This window comes from Suncus etruscus, chromosome 8, assembly GCF_024139225.1.
Source record: "Suncus etruscus isolate mSunEtr1 chromosome 8, mSunEtr1.pri.cur, whole genome shotgun sequence".
NCBI classification, from domain to species: Eukaryota; Metazoa; Chordata; class Mammalia; order Eulipotyphla; family Soricidae; genus Suncus; species Suncus etruscus.
The window spans coordinates 2,090,048-2,110,998 of NC_064855.1; the positions used below are offsets into that span (position 1 = coordinate 2,090,048).

General features: G+C 42.6%; 2 protein-coding genes across 2 annotated transcripts; both read left to right on the plus strand.

Moving 5' to 3' along the window:
- The first annotated feature begins 205 nt into the window (after positions 1-205).
- TRIM58 (tripartite motif containing 58) lies at positions 206-5,874 on the plus strand. The gene is made up of 6 exons (XM_049779005.1): positions 206-628; positions 2,570-2,665; positions 2,803-3,033; positions 4,285-4,307; positions 4,400-4,500; positions 5,282-5,874. The coding sequence occupies exons 1-6, from the start codon at positions 206-208 to the stop codon at positions 5,872-5,874; spliced, it is 1,467 nt and encodes a 488-aa protein (XP_049634962.1).
- An 8,344-nt stretch (positions 5,875-14,218) lies between these two features.
- Positions 14,219-15,163, plus strand: LOC126015518 (olfactory receptor 2W3-like). Its single transcript, XM_049778055.1, has one exon. It carries the CDS (start codon positions 14,219-14,221, stop codon positions 15,161-15,163), a length of 945 nt encoding a protein of 314 aa, XP_049634012.1.
- Positions 15,164-20,951: the final 5,788 nt, after the last annotated feature.

Consider the following 20,951-nt stretch of genomic DNA (forward strand, 5'->3'; position numbering starts at 1 on the left):
AAAAAGCCAAGTCTGGCGAGGATGTGAGACAGCTCCAAAAAGCCTAGAATGGGGTGCCAGAACTTAAAAGGGCCCTCTGGGGTTCCCTAAAAGAGGGAGCTCCCTAACTCTCCAGGGGTGCAGAGCCAGGACCCGAGGAGTTGCATCTCCTGGGAGACCAGAGTGGGGGTCCATCCACCCCAGCCCTGCCCGGGGCCTCCCACCCATGGCCTCGTGGGCACCAGGGGAGCGCCTGCGAGAGGAGGCGAGGTGCCCGGTGTGTCTGGATTTCCTGCAGGAGCCGGTGAGCGTGGACTGTGGCCACAGCTTCTGCCTGCGCTGCATCTCTGAGTTCTGCGAGAGGACAGAGGGGACCCCCGGAGGCCGCTTCTCCTGCCCCCAGTGCCGGGCACCCTTCACGCGGGCTGGCTTCAGGCCCAACCGGCAGCTGGCAGGGCTGGTGGAGAGGGTGAAGCAGCTGGCCCTGGGTGCGGGGTCCCCGGGGGCCCAGCGCTGTGGCCGCCACGGAGAGGAGCTCAGCCGCTTCTGCCACGACGACCAGGCGGCCCTATGCTGGGTGTGCGACACGGAGCCCGAGCACCGCGACCACCGCACGGCGCCTCTGCAGGAGGCAGCCCGGGGGCACCAGGTGAGGGAAGGTGGGCAGGGAGCCGGGAGGAGTGGGGGTGCTGGGGGACCGGGTGCACGGTTCCTCGGGGCTGTGGGGGGACTTTGCACACGGTAAACATCTTTTTAAACTATTTTATAATATTTAATGTCATTTTTAATAATTGTACTCATATATCCATATTTTGGGGGGTTGCTGGAGGAGATAATGTGATAGGGATGATACCCCCTACTTTTTGTTTTTTTGTTTTTGTTTTTGTTTTTTTGGGTCACTCCCGGCAGTGCTCAGGGGCTACTCCTGGCTGTCTGCTCAGAAACAGCTCCTGGCAGGCAGAGGGGACCATATGGGACACCGGGATTCGAACCAACCACCTTTGGTCCTAGATCGGCTGCTTGCAAGGCAAACGCCGATACCCCCTACTTTTTAAAAAAATATTATCTTTATTGAAGCACCATGATTACAAACATGTTTGTAGTTGAGTTTTAGTTATTAAAAAAAAAAACAACAACCACCCCCACCAATGCCCCCCATCTCCCTCCTCTCCTATCCCCTGCCTGTATTTGGCACAGGTGTTCTACTTCTCTCACTACCATTGTCATGATAGTTGTTGCTTCTAAAGAATCTAATGATTCATTTAAAAAAAAAAACCATCCCCCTTCTCCAGGTCAACATCCCCACCACCACCAATGCCCCCCATCTCTCTCTTCTCTCCCACCCCCTGCCTGTATTCGAGATGGGCATTCTATTTCTCTCACTCACTACCATTGTCATGATAGTTGTTGCTGTCTAAAGAATCTAATGACTCATATGTTTTATGTAATATTATATGTTATTACATAAAACATATAAATGTACATTTATATATAAATTATATACATTCATATGTACATTTATATATTTATATATAAGATTTATCATTATATATTATTATATATTTATTATATATATTTTAATGATATCTTTATTTAGGCACCTTGATTACAAACATGTTTGTAGTTGGGTTTCAGTTATAAAAAAGAATACCCATCTTCACCAGTGCAATATTCTCATCACCAATAGCCCCATCTCCCTCCACCCCCACCCCTTGCCTATATTTGAGACAGGCATTCTACTTCTCTCACTCACTACCATTGCCATGATAGTTGTTGGTGTAGTTATTTTTCTAACTGCACTCACCACTCTTTGTGGTAAGCTTCATATTGTGGCTGATCCTTTCAGCCCTCATCTTTATTGTCTCTGGGTGTTATTATAATAATGTTTTTTATTTTTCTTAAGTCCCATAGATGAGTGAGACTGTTTTGTGTCTTTCTTTCCCTTTCTGACTTATTTCACTCAGTATAATAGTTTCCATATGCATCCATAATAGGAAAATTTCATGACTTCGTTTTTTCTGACAGCTGCATAGTATTCCATTGTGTGTATATACCACAGTTTCTTTAGCCATTCATATGTTGGTGGGCATGTGGGTTGTTTCTGGATTCTGGCTATTGTAAATAATGTTGCAATGAATATAGATGTGAGGAAGGGACTTTTGAATTCTATTTTTGTGTTCCTGGGGGTATATCCCTAGGAGTGGTATAGCTGGATCCTATGGGAGCTCAATTTCCATTTTTTTGAGGAATCTCCATGTTGTTTTCCATAAAGGCTGAACTAGACGGCATTCCACCAGCAGTGAATAAGAGTTCCTTTCTCCCCACATCCCCGCCAGCACTGATAGCTCTTGTTCTTTGTGATGTGTGCCAGTCTCTGTAGCATGAGGTGGTACCTCATTGTTGTTTTGTTTTGCATCTCCCTTATGTTTAAAGATGTGGAACATTTTTTTCATGTTTTTCTTGGCCATTCCTTTCATCCAGAAGGAAACTGGATGTTTTTAGGATGGTTCTGCCAAACCACCAACCCCTCAGATGCAGCCAGTCCAGAACAGGTATTGAATCAGGTATGTGTCCCCAACCTCCCAAACAGGCAAAGCTGCAAGTGGCCTTGGAAGTGGTCAAGAAAGATATGCAGGAGACCTTGGCTCAGGAGACCACCCTGGGCAAGAAAATCATCATCTGGAAGGTCAGTGAGCACATGACCGCAGGGCATCAGGAGGCAATGGGCAGCTGCAGCTGGGAGCAATGACTCTGGCACTGGCAGTGGGCATGGGACTTGGTAACACTGGCACACCTCCCAAGAGCTGACATCTCCATCCCTAGGAGAAAGTGGAGACACAGAGACAGCGCTTCAGGCTGGAGTTTGAGAAGTATCGCGGCTTCCTGGCCCAGGAGGAGCAGCTGCAGCTGCGGCGGCTGGAGGAAGAGGAGAGAGCCACGCTCAGCCGCCTGAGGGACAGCAAGGGCCACCTGAGCCAGCGGGGCCGGGCGCTGCGAGAGCTGGTCCAGGAGCTGGAGGAGCAGAGCCAGCGCCCTGCCCTGGGCTTGCTGGAGGTGAGGCCCTGTCCTGAAGGAATGGGAGTGAGAAAGGGTCCGAAACCCTGTCTCAGCAATGTCACTCTCATCCTGTCCCCAGGAACCTGCCTATCAGTGAGGCCGGGATGCTCATCCTATTATGGGCTCAGGCAGCCTTGCCACCATCTCATTTGGGAGCCAGACAAGTTCCAGGAAACATTTGTTTTTAGTCTTTCCTTGGAAAAGTGTGAGGCCCTGGGTGTCTGGAGAGCAGTGTCATGGGGATGTGACCCCTGGGACCTCGGTAGACTCCTGTTGCAAATTGAAGATGGTTCGGAAGGACCTATTTTCTGAATTCCACACAGCATAGGGTTGTTCATTCAGGCCTTTGCTTCTTGTGGAAAAAGTGATTGCACTGAGAAACTATCAGTGCTGGGAGAAACTGAGGCTATTGGACTCAGGCCCACAGTGGGGGAGATTTCCAAGAAACTGAACTCACTCTGACCCCCACATGGGTGGAGAGATTCTGAAAGGTCTTATCTTGCTCTGACCTACCGACCTCCACTGACCAGCTGTGGTGAAGCCAAGACTGCCAGTGAAGTAAAACAGGACCAATCCTCTCCTGCCACAGGGCTCTGCCCAGTGGCACCAACAGGGACTGATTCTGAAGGGAGGAGAGACAGTTCCACCCTGCATTCTGCCAATGAGCACTGCTGGGTGCCAGCTGCCCGGGGATGAACCCACTCTGGAACCCACATACTCTTGGAGCTTGGGACTTTCTTACACGCAAAGTGCAAGTGGCCTTTCAGTCTTCAAATGAACTCTGCATAGCACAGCAGTAGGGCATTTGCCTTGCTGACCCAGGATGGACCGTGGTTTGATTCCTGGCATCCCATATGCTTCCCTGAGCCAGCCAGGAGTGATTTCTGAGTACAGAGCCAGGAGTAACCCGAGTGCCACCAGGTGTGATCCAAAAACCAAAAAAAAAGGGGAGGCCCAGCCTCACATTAATTCTATCTCCCCTGTGAGGTGCTTCCCAGATTCCAGGTGAATCAGAGTTCAGAGCAGAGTTTGTGCCATTCCTCTCGGGAGAATTATAGGAAAACTGAGGGTGGCCTGATGCCACTTATGCTGCCACTGGAAACTGTTGAGTAAAACCAGCTTGGTTCTATCCTTTACTAAATAGAAAGTGTCATGTCCCCTTTGACCTTAGCTGTCAAGCTCTGTAGTCACAGGGGCCCAGCTGTGAGGCAGTGCATGGGGCCCGCTCAGCCTTTCTCTTCCTTCCAGGGAGCACAGGGAGTCCTGACCCGGTAGGTGGATCTGTGTGGGAGCAGGGAGAGTGGCCCGTTGTCGCTGCACCTCCACTTGCCATTCTGATGAGACCAGTCTATTCTGTTGTCAGAAGTCACAGTATTACCCGACTAGAGCCGGAGAACATCGCCATGGAGGTGAAGACCATGTGTCGTATCCCTGGCATGCAGGAAATGCTGAAGAAGTTTCAAGGTGGGTGGTGCCTCAACGAAGTCCTGGCCAGGGCTGGGCTTGGCGTCCGAGTACAGGACAGGAGGATCCAGAGCTGACAGTTAAGACCTGTTCAGTTTGATGTGGAGCATAGGGAGCTGGTTTGTTCCAGGGGTGGTAGCTTCCATGTCCACCACATCTCTCAGGGAGGCATGGGTACCCTCAGTCCCTTCTTGTGGCTTGGGAAAAGAGAAATGAGAAAGCCATCACTGTCCTGTGCTCATGTCCCTGTAGGAAGCTGGATCAGCTCTGTTGGGTTATGACACTGGTCACTGGCCACAGGAGTGAACTGGAAGGCAGGTCCACATGTCCACTTTGCAGTTCCTGGCCTGGTCTGGCCATGCTGAGGCTTCATAGTCGTGGATCCATATGACTGAGTTTGTCCAGGACACAGTGTAGCTCCCAAGGGAGGGCCAACTGGCATGTTTAAAATAATTGGGACCATGGGACTTATTTTAAACATGCCAGTTGGCCCTCCCTTGGGAGCTACAGACAGTCCCATGGTCCCAAGAGCTTTGAAAGAGAGGGACTTAAGGAGTGACCACCCTGTCTTATGGCACCAAGGAAGACATATCAGTGAAGTAATAACACCCAACCCCATGTAAGACAGCAGAGATGTGCTAAAGCAAGAAAGGCTCTGAGGAGCAGCAGTGCAAGGCTGGCCTTCTCTGGAGCTATGGGTCAAAGGAACCCCACTTCTAATCCTGCTCAGCTCCCAGTGTCTTCCATGCTCACACCTTTGTCCTTCCATTTCTCTCCACAGTTGATGTCAAGTTGGACCCCGTCACGGCCCATCCAAGCCTCCTGCTGACAGCCGACCTGCGCCGTGTGCAGGACGGGGAGCTCTGGAGGGACGTCCCTGCCAACCCTGAGCGCTTCGACACCTGGCCCTGCGTGCTGGGCCTGCAGAGCTTCTCTTCAGGGCGTCACTACTGGGAGGTGGTGGTGGGCGAGCGGGCAGAGTGGGGACTCGGCGTCTGTCAGGACTCAGTGCCCAGAAAGGGGGAGACCACCCCCTCTCCTGAGCACGGAGTCTGGGCCATGTGGCTGCTGAAAGGGAACGAGTACATGGTGCTGGCCTCCCCAGCGGTGCCCCTGGTGCTCCTGGAGCGGCCACGTCGTGTTGGGATCTTCCTGGACTATGAAGCAGGCGAAATCTCCTTCTACAACGTCACCACTGGGGCTTACATCTACACGTTCAACCAGCTCTTCTCGGGCCTTCTGCGGCCCTACTTCTTCATCTGCGACAGCAGTCCCATCAGCCTGCCCCCTCTGGCAGAGGCTGAGGCCCAGGCTAAGACACCTGTGTCAGAGACTGTTGCTGGCTCAGCTCATGTGCAGGAAGAACGTCCCTGAAGTTCTGTCCCTGGGGTGAGAGGCTGGGCAGAGGGTCCAGAAGGGCAGGGAAAGTGGGAGCTGAGCCTCACCAGGCCAAGCAAGCCCAGAGTGTCCCCCAGAGGACATCTGCATGTAAGAGACAAGGCGCACAGTGTTTCAGAAACAGCCTCTGCTCACAGCTCCACACTCTGCCCATGAGCCTCTCAACAGAGTGACTTTTATTGACAGCCGTTCCCTGTCCCTTTCAATGGCCTTTCCCTCTGGGTCAGCCATGTGAGATGGTTCAGAAAAGTCCACATTCTTCACAGCATCACATCTATGCATCTATCTCCTTCTGCGTCCTCTCCTCCTCTCTCCTTTCCTTCCCTTCTTTCCTCCTCTGTTATATTCTCTTTTTTCCCTCTTCTTTCTCCCTCTTCTCTCCTTCTCTTCCTCCTCTCTTCTCCCTATCTCTCTTCTTTTCTCTTCTCCCCCTCCTTTCCTTTGTTGTCTCCTTTCCTCTTATCCCCTTCTCCCCTCCTCTCCTCTCTTCCCTTCCACTCTTTTGCCCTCCTTTTTTCCTCTTCTCCCCTTTCTTCTCTCCTCCCCTCCTCTCTTATTCCCTCCTTTCCTTTTTCTTGTCTTCTCTCTTTTCTTTTCTCCTCTCCTCTCTTCTCTCCTCTCTTCTTACCTACCATTTTCCCCTGGCCTCAATTTCCTCTTCTCTCTGCTTTTATTTACTTTTTCCTGCTTTCATTCTTGTTCATTACTTTTGTTTAGATTTATAGTCTCTTCTGGAACATTTTATATGTATGATGCCCATGACTATATTTAACCACTTGTCAAATCTTCTTAATTCTGGAAAGGAAAGTTGAAGTCTAAAATTCAATTATTGGAATCTGATACTATTGATTTCTACAGAAAACTGTTGTTGATGCCAATTTTTTCTTTCAATTTTGATATATATTTTACTATCGAATCATTCAGAATCCTGGCCTCTAGTCCTTTGACTCAGTCCTTTATTCGTTTTAAGACATCAAACAACTCACACATACAATATGCGCAAACACACTTTTTCAAACTCTCAAACTCTGTTTCCTTTGTATATTAACCTTAAGATGCCTGGGAAATAATTAAGCTTATATCCACTATTTTGTTAAATTATACTTTTCCAAAGCCTTAGAGATAGTACAATGGATAACACACGTCTTGCATATGGCAGGCCTGGGTTCGGTTGTGCATATTTTTAATGATCAATAATTCACTGAGACTTGTTAGCTGTCTCAACATATGTATATATACATATACAGTTTCAAATGTATCAATGAACAATTTATAAACATGGGTCTAATTATTTTAGAGTATAATGCACTTTACACATAGAGTAAAACAAGATCCTTTGTTAGCTTTATGGACTTAGACATTTGGGTACTACCCTCATTTAGGGAAATTCTTGATGACTGTATTGAGCACAAGTCTCTATTCTTCCTTCACCTTCTGCTCTACCCACAATTCTTATGTGGTTTTTGTTTGTAATGCATTTCTTCATTTTTAATTTCATTTTTGTTTTACATCCACTTGAGTCACATTTTGTTTGCTATTGCTGAGTTCACTGATTTATTCCTCAATTAGATCTATTATACTCCTAGAACTTTCTACAACAGATGTCATTTGCTGAGCTATTCAGGCACTAGTATTTGCTCTTTTCTATTCATATCTTCAATCTCATTCTCCAGATCATTGATTATATTTCTGATTTTCCGGGTTTTGTTTTATCTACATTTTTTCATAATGGCAGTTTTGAATGCTCTACTGGGTAATATACCATCAAATATTTAATATTACGATATGAAAAGTTGTTATTTAAAGATCCAACTTTACCTTGAAATTTCAGGTTTCTGGCAAGATATCTTTCCTTGTCCATTTGGCTACTTTGTAAACTTTTAAATTACTGCTATCATTTAAAAGCTGATTGTGTTTAGTTGCTAAGTTTTAATTTTCTGGTGTGTGGCCTATGATTTTAATATTCTTAATGTTGCTGCTGGCTGCCTCAGATGCCCCAGGAAAGTAGAGCTAAGTGGCCAACCACGGATGTGTTACTGGCAGAAGGAAGAACTCAAGGGGAACTGATGCTGATGCTGGGAAGAACAGGTTGGCAAGTAGGACCCACTGTGATTTGCTCTCCCTGAGATCCCAATACACACGACTTCCAACTATCAGACATCTGAAGGGGAGAAAGGAAGAGGACAATCTACAGCATCATCTGTGTGGCTTTCCTGAGTGAGACGTTTGATTCTTGGAGGTGCACTCAGCATCTCTCTGTTGGGCTTTACCAGAACCAAACATGGGGGTCACTCACTGTTTATGCTTTGCCATTGGTCCGGCTGACAGCTCTGTCACCTCTGTCCCCTGCCAGACTCTTACCTCTCTGACCCTTTGAACCTATGCTCTACCACACAGATGCCTGGACTTCTGCTGGCCCTACCCATCCAGCTTCTGTTGATGTCTGAGGAGGTAGGAAAAGCTGCAGAGCTGTCCCCATACTGAAGAAGCCCCTATGACAGCAGCCCCTCTCCTGATCCTAACAGGTGTACCTGCTACTCTCAGAAGGGAGGAACAGGGGAGCAGAAAGAGTCTGCCAATATGGTGGTGCTGTCTCTCCCCACTCCTCAGACTCTATGAGCCTCCACACTCAGACACTCCTCCCCGAAGTCTGGCTAAGTTTACTGCTGCCTATCACATCCCTACTATGACATGTCCCAGCTTACACATCAGTTTCCTAATAATTTGATGCGGAATTATTATTAAAAAAGGAAAAGAAAAGAAAGAAAATATCAGATCTTTACACTGAGTTCTATTATCTAAGGTATTTATTCTCCCAAACTGTTTTTGTTTTGTTTTGTTTTTTTGTTTTTGGGCCACACCCGGCGATGCTCAGGGGTTCCTCCTGGCTGTCTGCTCAGAAATAGCTCCTGGCAGGCACAGGAAACCATATGGGACACCGGGATTCGAACCAACCACTTTTGGTCCTGGATCGGCTGCTTGCAAGGCAAATGCCGCTGTGCTATCTCTCTGGGCCCCCAAACTGTTTTTTTTTTTTAATTATGAGAACAAAGATGCAAAGAAAGAGGACAAGGTAAAGTTACAGTGGAAGAACAATCACCCATAAACAGAATTCTCAGTAGTCCTATTGCTGATATATTAACTTTGAACTTTCAGCCAGAGAACATTAAGAAAAATAAAACAGAACCTATGTATAGTTGCTTTGTCCCTCAAGTCCTCAGATTGTAGTACATAATATTTCTTAGTAGCATACAAAGTAATCTAAAGCCATAACACTTATGTAACTCCTTAAACATTGAAGGCAAAGTCTTTTTTACATTTTCATGCACATGCATATTAGTTTAAGTTAACCTCAAAAGTTTAAATGGTTTGTTTCTCTTAAGGATTAGAGTCAAAGGAGCACAGTAAAAACGGTGTTAGAGTGGCAATTATTATTTGCATACGCCCACCAAAATATGAGGGACATGGAACGGAAAAGCTTTGGCCTAAATACAAGGAGACCCTACCCTTGAAGTTTCCTGGCATAAGCCCAACTCTAGGCTCCAGGCAAACTAGTTTGTCCAATCCAGGTCATTGTCTGTAGTGCCAATACACTTTTATTTTTTACACAGTCTCTGTTGTTGGTATCATGTTTCTGTATTAAAGATCCTGGAATTTGCATATCCTATATTGCAGTCAGGATGGTGCAGAGCGTCCTCTTGTTTCACCTCACAATTAAAGGGCAATGCAGAGATCCCTGTCCTGTAAGCAGGTTGTTGTTGTTGTCAAGTCTTCTTAGTGTTAAGGGAAGTCTCTTTTGAGCAGATCAATGTCAGAGCAGTGGTAGTGTCTTCCTGGTAGAGGATTGCTTCCAGGTGTTGTTATAAAAAAAACCTTGGATGTTTCGTAGATACCTTCCCTGGTTCAGGGGTGAATGGAGGATGCCCATTCTTCTGAGGCCTGTGCCAGGTCATTATATCAATGTTCAGGGTGTAAGGTCCCATTGCACTACAAGATTTGTGTGTTCCAATCTCTATTAGATAAGAACTTATTTGCATATATAGTATTTTCCCATTTTAATGTGCCTATGCAAACAAGGAACAATGCCACGTGGTGTTGTCGGCTCATATGGGGGCCATAAGAACAAGTCCAACAATCCCCATGACATGGTTCAATCATAAGCATTAAACTGAGGGACTCTTCCACCAAAATTCCTTATTGAACAGCTCACAAAGAGAAGACAAGATAAACAGTGGATAGAATCGTCACGGTAAAAGAATATTTAGAAAGAGTTATAGCTGTTAAAGAAAATACAAAGGGCAGAATCTGTTGGAGAAGGAGGTAGGTCTTGTGCCCAACAAATTAAAGAACTGAGGGTAAAGAGGGTTAATTAAGGGGAAGATAACGAATCCGAATTGGGATATGAGGGAGTAGAAGGGGCTCTGTGTGGAGGAGGGGAAATATATCAGAGGAGTTATATACATTGTATAGATGAATTGTTTATGGTCAGCTTGGCAGTCATAGAGGACCACTGTATAGGAAGTCACGTCTACATATACACTGATTTTAGAGACCTATTTGAATATTAACCAGAAAATCAAGGGAAATCCTTTTTGGGTGTTGTTAATAATTATATATGTCTACACGCGCGCTTTTGAAGATGAATAATAGTAAGAAGAGAAATATTGAATGGAATCCAGTCTGGGGTGGGGGGATCTTAGTCACCTGGACTAAGTGGTCAGCCAAGGGGGCCTATGGCTAGCTGTCCTGCCCAGATCCCCCAACATACCAGCTGAAGAGACACAGAAGAACTGGCATATGGAGTCTTCCAGGTGCAGCCCTGCCTCTGTAGCCAAATTGTTTAAAGTTTAGTAAAAAACTGTGTGATACAGCAAATACAAAATCTGATCATTTTCCCCACCCACCTCAAGTGTTTTTTCAGGTGAACTGAGCCATGAGCCCTTGAGTCTCACAAGTTGGAGATCAAAGTCAAGAAGTGAAATAGCTTACAAAACAGAAAGACTGTGTGACATAGCAAGTTAGTATGGATATGTATAAGTACAAGGGTAGAAACAATAAATAAATTAGAAATTGAGATATTTATTAAGCACATATGCACTTCAGCACTGACCTCTTCATGAAGGTGTCTGTGTAGTTCTAGGCCCTGTGGAGAATTCCTCTAGTTCATGAAAACTCTACAGAATAGTAAAAGAAAGATAAGGGTCTGCAGATTAAAACTGTATCTTTCAAGTAAACCAGAAGAAGAAATAAATATGAGATTCTATAGATTACAAGTGGTACTTAGAATACCACTTCGAGGAGAAATGCAATGGCTAAAATGGGGGTTGCTGAAACCACTCTAGATCCCAGAGTATAGTGAGGAGATGAAGAGGTCTTGAGTGGAAGAGGAGAAATAATACTCAAATGAAATGATGGGGGAAAGGGACTACGGGGTTGCAGGTGCATTGGTGGTGCTAAGAAAGGGCAGAACTAAATATTCAAGCCAAAGAGTCAAAAACAGTGAAATCATGAGACCCAAACTTAAAAAAGTGCCTTTTTTTATGAGAACAGGCTGGGGCAGGGGATGATGGAATGGGATGGATTCCCAGAATATTGATGACACTGGTGGTGGAACTGATCCTAAAACATTGTATATATAAATCTCAAGTATAAATGACATTAAAATCACAATGAATTAAATTAAAACTTTTAAAAAAGAAATAATTTATCCAAATGATGCTAAATGATAGAATGAGCTCAGGGAAAAAGTACCTGCATTGCTTCTTGAGGACCTATCTTAAGGTCTGCTGATAAAAAAATCTTTAAATGTATATAATCATATATATATTCCACAAATCCACAAGAGCTATGCTGTCACTTCTATAAAATATTCACTATTCCTGATTCTGTTATTAACTCAAAAGGACAAATAGTCATTTTGATAAATTCCTTAACCAATCACCTCACATTCCCCCAAATTTCTCTAAATTTACTTTTTTGTGTGTATTCAAACTGCAGTCATTGATCAATTTTGATTTTCTTAAAAAAGTTAAGCCAAAATGAAGACACTATATTTATAAGATATTCTTTTAAGTTTTACACATATTCAATGAATCAAACTATATGACACTCATTTCTATTATTTTTGAAATTAAAATACTGATCAATAGATGCCTATAAATTCAAATAAACACTGTGATAAAAGAAATATATCACTCTATTAAGTGTACTAAACTTTCCATTAGTCAATAGCATGAATATGACTTTTATACTTCCAAGAACAACTTGATTATTGTTTAGATACTAAAAATGTATTTATACTATTAAAAAGTAATATAATAAAAGGCTCATTTGTGGGGCTGGAGTGATAGCACAGCAGATAGGGTATTTGTCTTGAATGTGGCTGACTCAAGTTCCATCCTCAGCATCCTATATGGTCCCCCAAGTCTATGAGGAGTAATTTCTGAGCACAGAGAAAGGAGTAATCCTGAGCACTGCCAGGTGTTGCTCAAAAACAGGCTCATTTGTGCACCAAACGTGGTTCAAAATACATTTATCTATTTATAGTAGTATATAGTATAGAAGAAAGAAAATGGGGATAGGGATAATGATAAATCAGCGTATATCAGGATATAAATCTTGGAGGCAAGACAGAGAAAAGAGCCAGAGCAACTACTTTTGCTGAACAATGAATCTACCCTAATTTAAATTTTCTCTTATGAAAAATTCCAATGGTCTTCATTTTCTGCCTGGACTTTGGAATTGGGGACTGAGATGACTCATGCCTAGAGCACCTTGATGGGTACTAATGGTCCCTGTGGGTCAGAAATTGCATCAGATCTGGGCCAGTTATGGACCCAACCGCAGAGTCCCTTTCCTGTCTCCAGGCTGTCATTGCCACGGTTCCTCCCTTCAAATAGGGACCCATGAGCAGAGAACAACAGACCACAGAAGCCAACACACTCTTCTACCCTACTATGTGATCCATGCCAGTGTGCAGCACCAGAGTGAGCCCAGGCCCCATCCAGGGTCCCATGCACTCCCCAGCTGTCTGCATCTACTCTGTCCTGCTGGGATCAACACCTAGCAGCTCCAGAGTGGCACTGTGAGTAGACTGTGGGTTTGGAAACATGAGTCCTAGGCCTGCTCTCTGAGGTTAGGATCTGAAATGCTAAGCCATATGGGGGCTTGGGGTGGAGAGAAAGGTACATAGGATGATGCAAAGAAACTGAGCATGAGCACACTTTCTCCCTCTGAGAAGGACAGGGTTCAAGACAGAGAGAAGGATGGATGTGCCAATACAGTATCCACAGACACATCATGACCAGTGCTACTCTTAGGGTAAAGAGACACACTGGCCAGCACAAATGTTCCTAAGAGTTAGTTCTGGAAAACACAGAACAGCAAGAGTCAGAATACAACTAATATGTCTTGTTCCCAACAGTCTGGAGCAGCTGCATGAAGTAGCCATTTTCCCCACTCCCAGCCTGAGAGCATCTTTAAGAGGAGGCTGAATTCAAGATTGAGCCTGATGCAAATGCCTGTTCCTTTACACTGTCCACTCAATTCATCTTGTTCTCACTTCTCTCCATTTCCTAGAAATTACAAATGTGAACCACAAAAACATGCCATGTAAATCTCTGTGGTACTATGCAACTTTAAAATTACCTAAGTGCTTTCCCTCCTAACTTTATATATTTGCCCTCATTTAATTCCCCTGCAGTTTGTTCATTTCTCTCTCTAAAGTGTTCATCATGATGATGATGCAAAAGATTTTTAAGATGAAATAAAGTGAAGATATACAAAGAGGCTCAGAATAGAAAAGTTTGTATGGAAATAAAATAAATGCTTTAATGTATATGAATTCTTAATACATGCAAAGTCTTGAATATTGATTATTATTTAATTCTGAAGAAATCACATGAAAGTCTTCCATAAACGTCATCTCATTTTTAGAGGTAAGCCTTAAAAAGAGTTTGTACTGCATTGTGGATAAAATTTATATTTTAAAGAATATACATATTCTATCTCTGACAAAATAGCACATAATTACAAAATATCAGATTTGATTCCTCTTTCATTGACTCTAATGATATTTAGGAGAAAATCAGGTGCGGATAAATAGATATTTAAATTGGTTTGGTATTTGACTGATCACATTCATATGCTGTCACTGTTTGTAAAATCACTTCTGCATTGGGGAGGAAAATGAGCTCTTTGTTACTATTGCTAGGTGAATGAGGACACACTGAAAAGACACAGATAACCACCTGCCCCACTCGGCTGTTCCTTACACCACCTGTGACATGATCAGTGTTGAAATTCATCATCAGGTGCAGGGATGGATGGAACCAATGACAGCACCCAGGAACGTTTCATCCTGTTGGGGTTTTCTGATCACCCCCATCTGGAGAGGATCCTCTTTGTGGTCATCTTGGTTGCTTATCTTCTGACCCTTGTGGGCAACACCACCATTATCCTGGTGTCCCGGCTGGACCCACATCTCCAGACGCCCATGTACTTCTTCCTCACCCACCTGTCCTTCCTGGATCTCTGTTTCACCACCAGCTCCATCCCGCAGCTGCTCTATAATCTCCATGGACATGACAAGACCATCAGCTACATAGGCTGTGCCATCCAGCTCTTCCTCTTCCTGGGCTTGGGTGGAGTGGAATGCCTACTGCTGGCAGTCATGGCCTATGACCGCTTTGTGGCAGTGTGCAAACCCCTGCACTACATGGTGATCATGAACCCACGGCTCTGCCTGGGCTTGGTGTCCGTGGCTTGGGGCCTAGGGGTGGCCAACTCCATGCACATGTCCCCAGTGACCCTTCGCCTACCCCGCTGTGGACACTACAGAATAAATCATTATTTGTGTGAATTACCAGCTCTCATCCGCATAGCATGTGTCAGCACAGCAGCTGTTGAGGGAACTGAGTTTGTCATGGCGGTGATCATCGTGCTGATACCCCTGATTTTCATCCTCATCTCCTATGGCTACATCGTGAGGGCCGTGTTGCAACTTCGATCAGGATCAGGCTTGCAGAAAGTCTTCAACACCTGTGGCTCCCACCTCACAGTGGTCTCTCTTTTCTATGGAAACATCATCTACATGTACATGCAGCCTGGAAACACCTCATCCCAGTACCAAGGCAAGTTCCTCACCCTCTTCTACAACATCGTCACTCCACTCCTGAACCCCCTGATCTATACGCTCAGGAACAAAGAAGTGAAGGGGGCTCTGAAGAGGCAGTTGCTACGTGGCAGAGAGGCAAGAAAGGGGTGAGAAAACAAGGTTCTATAGATATTAGGATTTCTAGAGCAACTGCATATTCTATTAAAAACTTCTTGACAGAGACTGTTGGTTGGAAAACAGTAGAACTAAAGGTTAAACAGTCACTAATAATTGTATAAAGTATCATTGAATAAAAATGTATGATTTTTTAATAAAAGTTTCATTTAGAAAAAAAGGGAGTGAGGGTGAATGCAGAGAGAAGCATCTCCGTTAGGCTCTGAAGGAACCTGAAAGGCTGGGCCAGGCTCAATGTCTTGTGCTTCTTTATGTTCATACCTTGTCCTGCTCCAACAATATGTCTTCATGATACCACCTAACTGTACCTACCCTCTACCCCCTCTTGTTACTTGTGTGGCAGTGGCAGAGACCCTGGTGAGGTATGTGTGACAGAGATGCAACTCCTTAATATGGATTCCTGCCTCCCTTTGACTTGTATTAAAAAAGAAGGATATCACCTTTACTTATTTCTAAGTAGTATTTCTTTGTGTGTGTATATATATATACATATATATACATATATATATCCCACCATCTTTATTTTCATAAAAACAAATCCTCGAACTTTGAATATAAAAGTAAGATTAAGTAGTGGAGCAGAATGGAGACCAAGGAGACTAAAAGTAATTGTAGTACCAAAATGTCTTGGGCAGGGGCCGTAGAGATAGCACAGCAGTAAGGCATCTGCCTTAGACGCAGAAGGATGGTGGTTTGAATCCCAGCATCCCATATGGTCCCCCCGAGCCTGCCAGGAGCGATTTCTGAACATAAAGCCAGGAGTAACCCCTGAGCACTGCCAGGTGTGACCCCAAAACAAAACAAAACAAAAATGTCTTGGGCACTCTGGTGGTGGTGGAAAGCTTACTAGTTCCACACACCTGAATATAAACACTTGTAGTTATTATGTCACATCACAATAAAATAGATGTGATAACTTAAATACCTGGGTGTAAATTGAAGCACCCTTAATCAGTATTTTCTTATTTATTATTGTTTCTTGTTCAATAACTATTTTCTGCATATGTGCTCAGATGATCTATAGACCACCATACTTCATCTTCCCTAATATATCAGAAATGAGGAATATTTTTATATAATTAATCAAAAAACAACAAGAATGTAGCAAGTTCTGAAAAACTAAGTAGAAAGTATTCAATTTTTAAAATCGCAAGTGAATGGGGCTAGAGAGATATAACAGCAAGCAACCAGCCTAGGTTCAATTTGTAGCACCTCAAGTGGTTCCCTGAAGGAGCATCTCTGAATATTACCAGGGGTGACCCCCCAAAATCCCAAAAGTCTCAAGTAGAATGTCCATTGGTGAAGGTGACTTCAAGTATTACCAGAAAAAAAAAATGGGATGAGTAACACTCTGGGAACTAGTCAGTGGAGAAGGCAGCAATGTTATGCATAACAGTCATTCTTGTTTATTGTGCCTTTCTAAGAAACCTCTATAACTTCTCCCATCTCAACAAATCCTATCTATACTATGCCAATAAGACTGGATAACATAATGGCACTCTCATATTTAATCTTAAATATAAATTATACAAAGTAGGCAGGAAACAAGAAAGAGATGTGGAATATAAAGGGAAAAGGAGCAATGTGGAATTTCTGAAGGAAATCCAGTTTTGCTTTCACTGACCCAGGGTGACCCCTACCCAGTAAGGGATGACATACTGCATGTGTAGGTGGAGAGATCTTCACACAGCATAGTTCACACCAGGCTAGGCCAGATGTGTGGAAGGCGTGATCAGAGTTCTGTGTAGTGGAAGACAGCAAGGAAAAGTAGGACAGTCAAGCAGAGGACCTCAGGCAGGCCTTTCCAAGTTCAATCCTGACCTGAAATGCAAAGGTTGAATGAGCAGGTGGAAAGGGAGAATTTATTCTTACTGACTCAGTCTCATAACTTGAATCTTTATAAGATCTGTCCATGTTCAGGATTTTCATTTGCTTGACATATATGCTCTTACCTCTCTAAACCTCACTAAGAGGTTTGTAGTATTTGTTGTAGTATTCCTTCTTTGTATTTAGTTTATTTATTTACCTCTCTTCTTTGTGAGTTGAAAAATAGTCTATAATGCTCAATTTTTCAACAAAACAAACCTTGGATTCATTGATTTGATGTTATGTAGTTGGCATTTATTTCCTTTCCTAATTCTTATTTCATATTTACTATTTCCTGCCTCATTTTCTTATGTCAGGTTATTTTAGGTATATATGTGACATGTTTTCAATGTGATTTCTTCCTTTTCCCCTGAAATAAGATTATATAAACTTATATAAACTCTGAAGCATTTTTCTCTAGTCCATATTTTCTGGCAGGGTGTACTTTCATTGAAATTTATTTCCATTTCTTATCTTTGGAAGCCACAGTTAGTGCTTAGGGACTACCCTGATTTGATGTTTGTTGTCTCTCTCAGCAGTGCTCATAGCACCATGCAATACCAGGGTAAACACTACATCTCCTGCAGGTCAACCAGTTGATCCAGTCCTTTGAGATAGCTTTTAGGCTACTATACCTTTTTTAATTTTTACTAAAATAATTGTTATTTACAAGTTATTAATATTTAAGTTTTAGGCATATAGTTCTTCAACATCAGTTCCAGCACAAGATTCATATTTTCTCCACCAGTGCTTCCATATTCTGTCACCACCACTATCATGCCATCTTGACAGGAATATTACAAAGTTTAGTGGTTGCAGCTTCAATCTCAGGCTTTCAGTATTGTTGAGTCTGTTCTCTAAATAGTCATACTACTCTCTCACTGCTGATGTGAGAAAGTGATATGCTTTTTGGAAAATTGATTTTTCCTCATTGATTCTGAGTTTGTTCAATTGAATGTTGTTTCGTGTCCATACAGATATGGTTTTCCAGATCTGTTTTCTGTTATTTTATAAGCTTTTAGTGGAATTGATCACTCCTCCCAAAAAACAATTTCAGTATACTTTTGTTAATTTGAAGTTCCATGATTTAAAATACAGGTAAAGGAAGGGTTCTTGTGTCCAATGTTCTAAAACACCACCCTCCACCCAAGTGTCTGCTTTCCTCTACCATGTCTAGGGTCCCCTCACAACCACCTCCCACTGCTACCTTGGCAAGTCCAGTTCTGTAAACCAATTCTCAGGTACTATTGTCTTTGTCAATCTGTTATTTCCACTCTCTGTTTCTTTGTGAGAGATGATTCTCTCTGTCCCTCTCCTTCTGGGTGACTTCATTCAGCAGAATTTCTCTCACCCCACTTCCACTCATTATACTTTGAATCATCAAGCAATAATTTAAATGTTATAGGTCACAAGATAGGGTCATTTCTTAAGACTATTCCACCTGCATTTAAGATTAATATGTCCTCATTTGTTTTAGGACAGAATGCATTATAAATATTTATAAAAAACACATTTCATTAAAGTTGCCATTAGGGAAATTGTTTTTCTGCTGAAGTTCTGTCTGGATTAACTGTTACTACTATGAGAAAGACCTAAGAGTTCTTGTTATGTTACTGTCAGTCTCTTTATTTTGTATAATTACTTTATTTAGGCACCATGGTTTACAAAATTGTTCACGATCTGGCATAGAATGTACACACCCTTTACCAGTGCATATTCCCCACCACCAATATCCCCAGTATCCCTCCTACCCACATACTCCCACCTGCCTTTGGGGTAAGTATTTTAATGATCTCTTTCCTTTTTGACACTGTGGTTTGTATTATTGTTAGTGAAGGGGAAATATGCATATCACTTCTTCCCTTTTTAACACCCAGTTCTTGTGCAAAACAATCAATTCCAACTATCATTGTTCTAGTGGACTCTTACCTACTCTAACTGCATTCAGTGGTCTCCATGGCAAGCTTTCTACCATGGACTGGTCCTCCCTATGACCTCTGGATATTATTGCTATGCTCTTTTATTTTTCTTACATGCCACAAATGAGTGAGATTATTCTGCTATCCTTCTCTCACTAAGTCTCTTTCTTTAGATCTGTTCATGTTTGTTTTATACATTTCCTGTATTGATCTGTGCTAGACCCATCTTTGCCTCTTACTAAACTTTTTTGAAACTTTTTGAATTCATGTTCTTTTTTTTTTTAATATAAATTTTTATTTTGATCATAGTGGCTTACATATTGTTGACAATAATATTTTAGGTACATATTTACATAAAATCAGGGGGGATTCCCATCGCCAAATTGTCATCCCTACGCCTCCGTTTCTATCCTACCTCCCTTTTCCTTTTCCCTCACCCCAGGGCGGCTAGAATATGTGGTCCCCTCTGTATCTAACCCACTACTTAGTAGTCTTGCACCTGTTTGGTCCTGATGCCTCCCTTATTTCCCCCCTCTATCTGGAGTCAGGACTAGCTAGTTCAAGTTGCGTGGTTTTGTTTGAAGGAGAAAAAAGCAATAAACTGGGGTAAGAGTCTAATACCCCGAAAATGGGCGGAGTCCTTCTAAAGGCTCTCATCATCACTCTGGGAGATGGAGAAAAAGTAGGTGAAACACTCCACTAGTACCAAAAGAAGTGTCAAATATCCAGTGAGGGCTCCAGCTATATCGATAAGCACCACACAGAGCAGACAAAACAAACAAACGAATTCATGTTCTTTTTAATGTTGTCCTTTCTAATGCTGGATTAATTTAAAAAGCCACTTTCCACCCCTTCCTCTAGATATGATTCTATTTCTAGCTTAACAAAGACCCTTATGGGCTTCATAGATGTTGATGTTTTTCACATAGACAAACTGATTATCAATTGGTGAGTTTGGTTCACTTAGATTTAGGGTGATTATTGCTATATTATACTTTTTTATTTTCTCTTTTTTGCTACCTACTTTTGTGCTTTCTATTTATTGTGATCTTTCCAACACAGAATCCATCCACTTCATAATATATTTCCAATTATTATGGTATGGGCCACATGATTACTCTAGTACTAATGCTGGTTGTGATACATGAATTGTTATGTCACTTTCACCTCCAGAAAAGTGCCCAGACTTACCACTAAGTGGCCTTGTGTTTCTTCATGTTTTATTGTGAAGTAGTTTTTGTCTGACTACAAGAGATTTTTTCAACACTTAATAAGGAGGGGCCTAATGATGATAAATTTCTTCAGCTTATACTTGTTCAAGAACAGCATATTTTACTCCTTATAGCCAGAAAAGATTTTTTCCACTAGTTCTTAAACTTATTTTTATTATCTATTTTTAAAATAATTTTTATTGTGATCAATGTGAATTGCAAGTCTTTCACAGTTATTTTTAAGGTGCATAGTGACAGTGAATTAGGGCCATTTCCACCACCAGTGTTGTTCTCCCTCCACCCCTGTTTCCAGCATGCATCACGTACCACCCCCTATGCCCCCAGACTGTTAGTGTAACAGGTCCCCTTTGTAGCTTTATAGCTTGTTGTAGATTGGGTTATCTTGATTATGTTGTCGTTGACTTTGGGTTTGGTGTTTTCATCTGATTTTTTATTTCTACTCAATGTTCATGTGACTCTTTGCTCCTGGTACCATCCAGTTTTTCCCCCTCAATTTTTGAGGCAGTTATGTGATTCTGTTGGGGAAAAAAAAAGCTGGGAGAAGTCCAGCTGGAAAACTATAAATTTAACTATAAACTACTATAGTTTATATAAGCTATATAGTTTATATTATATAGTTTTTATATATAGTTTATATAGATATATAAACTAGTTTATAGTTTATATAAATATATATAAATATATATATAGTCTATACTATGTAACATATAGTTATATAAACTGTAAACTATAAATTAAAAAAAACAG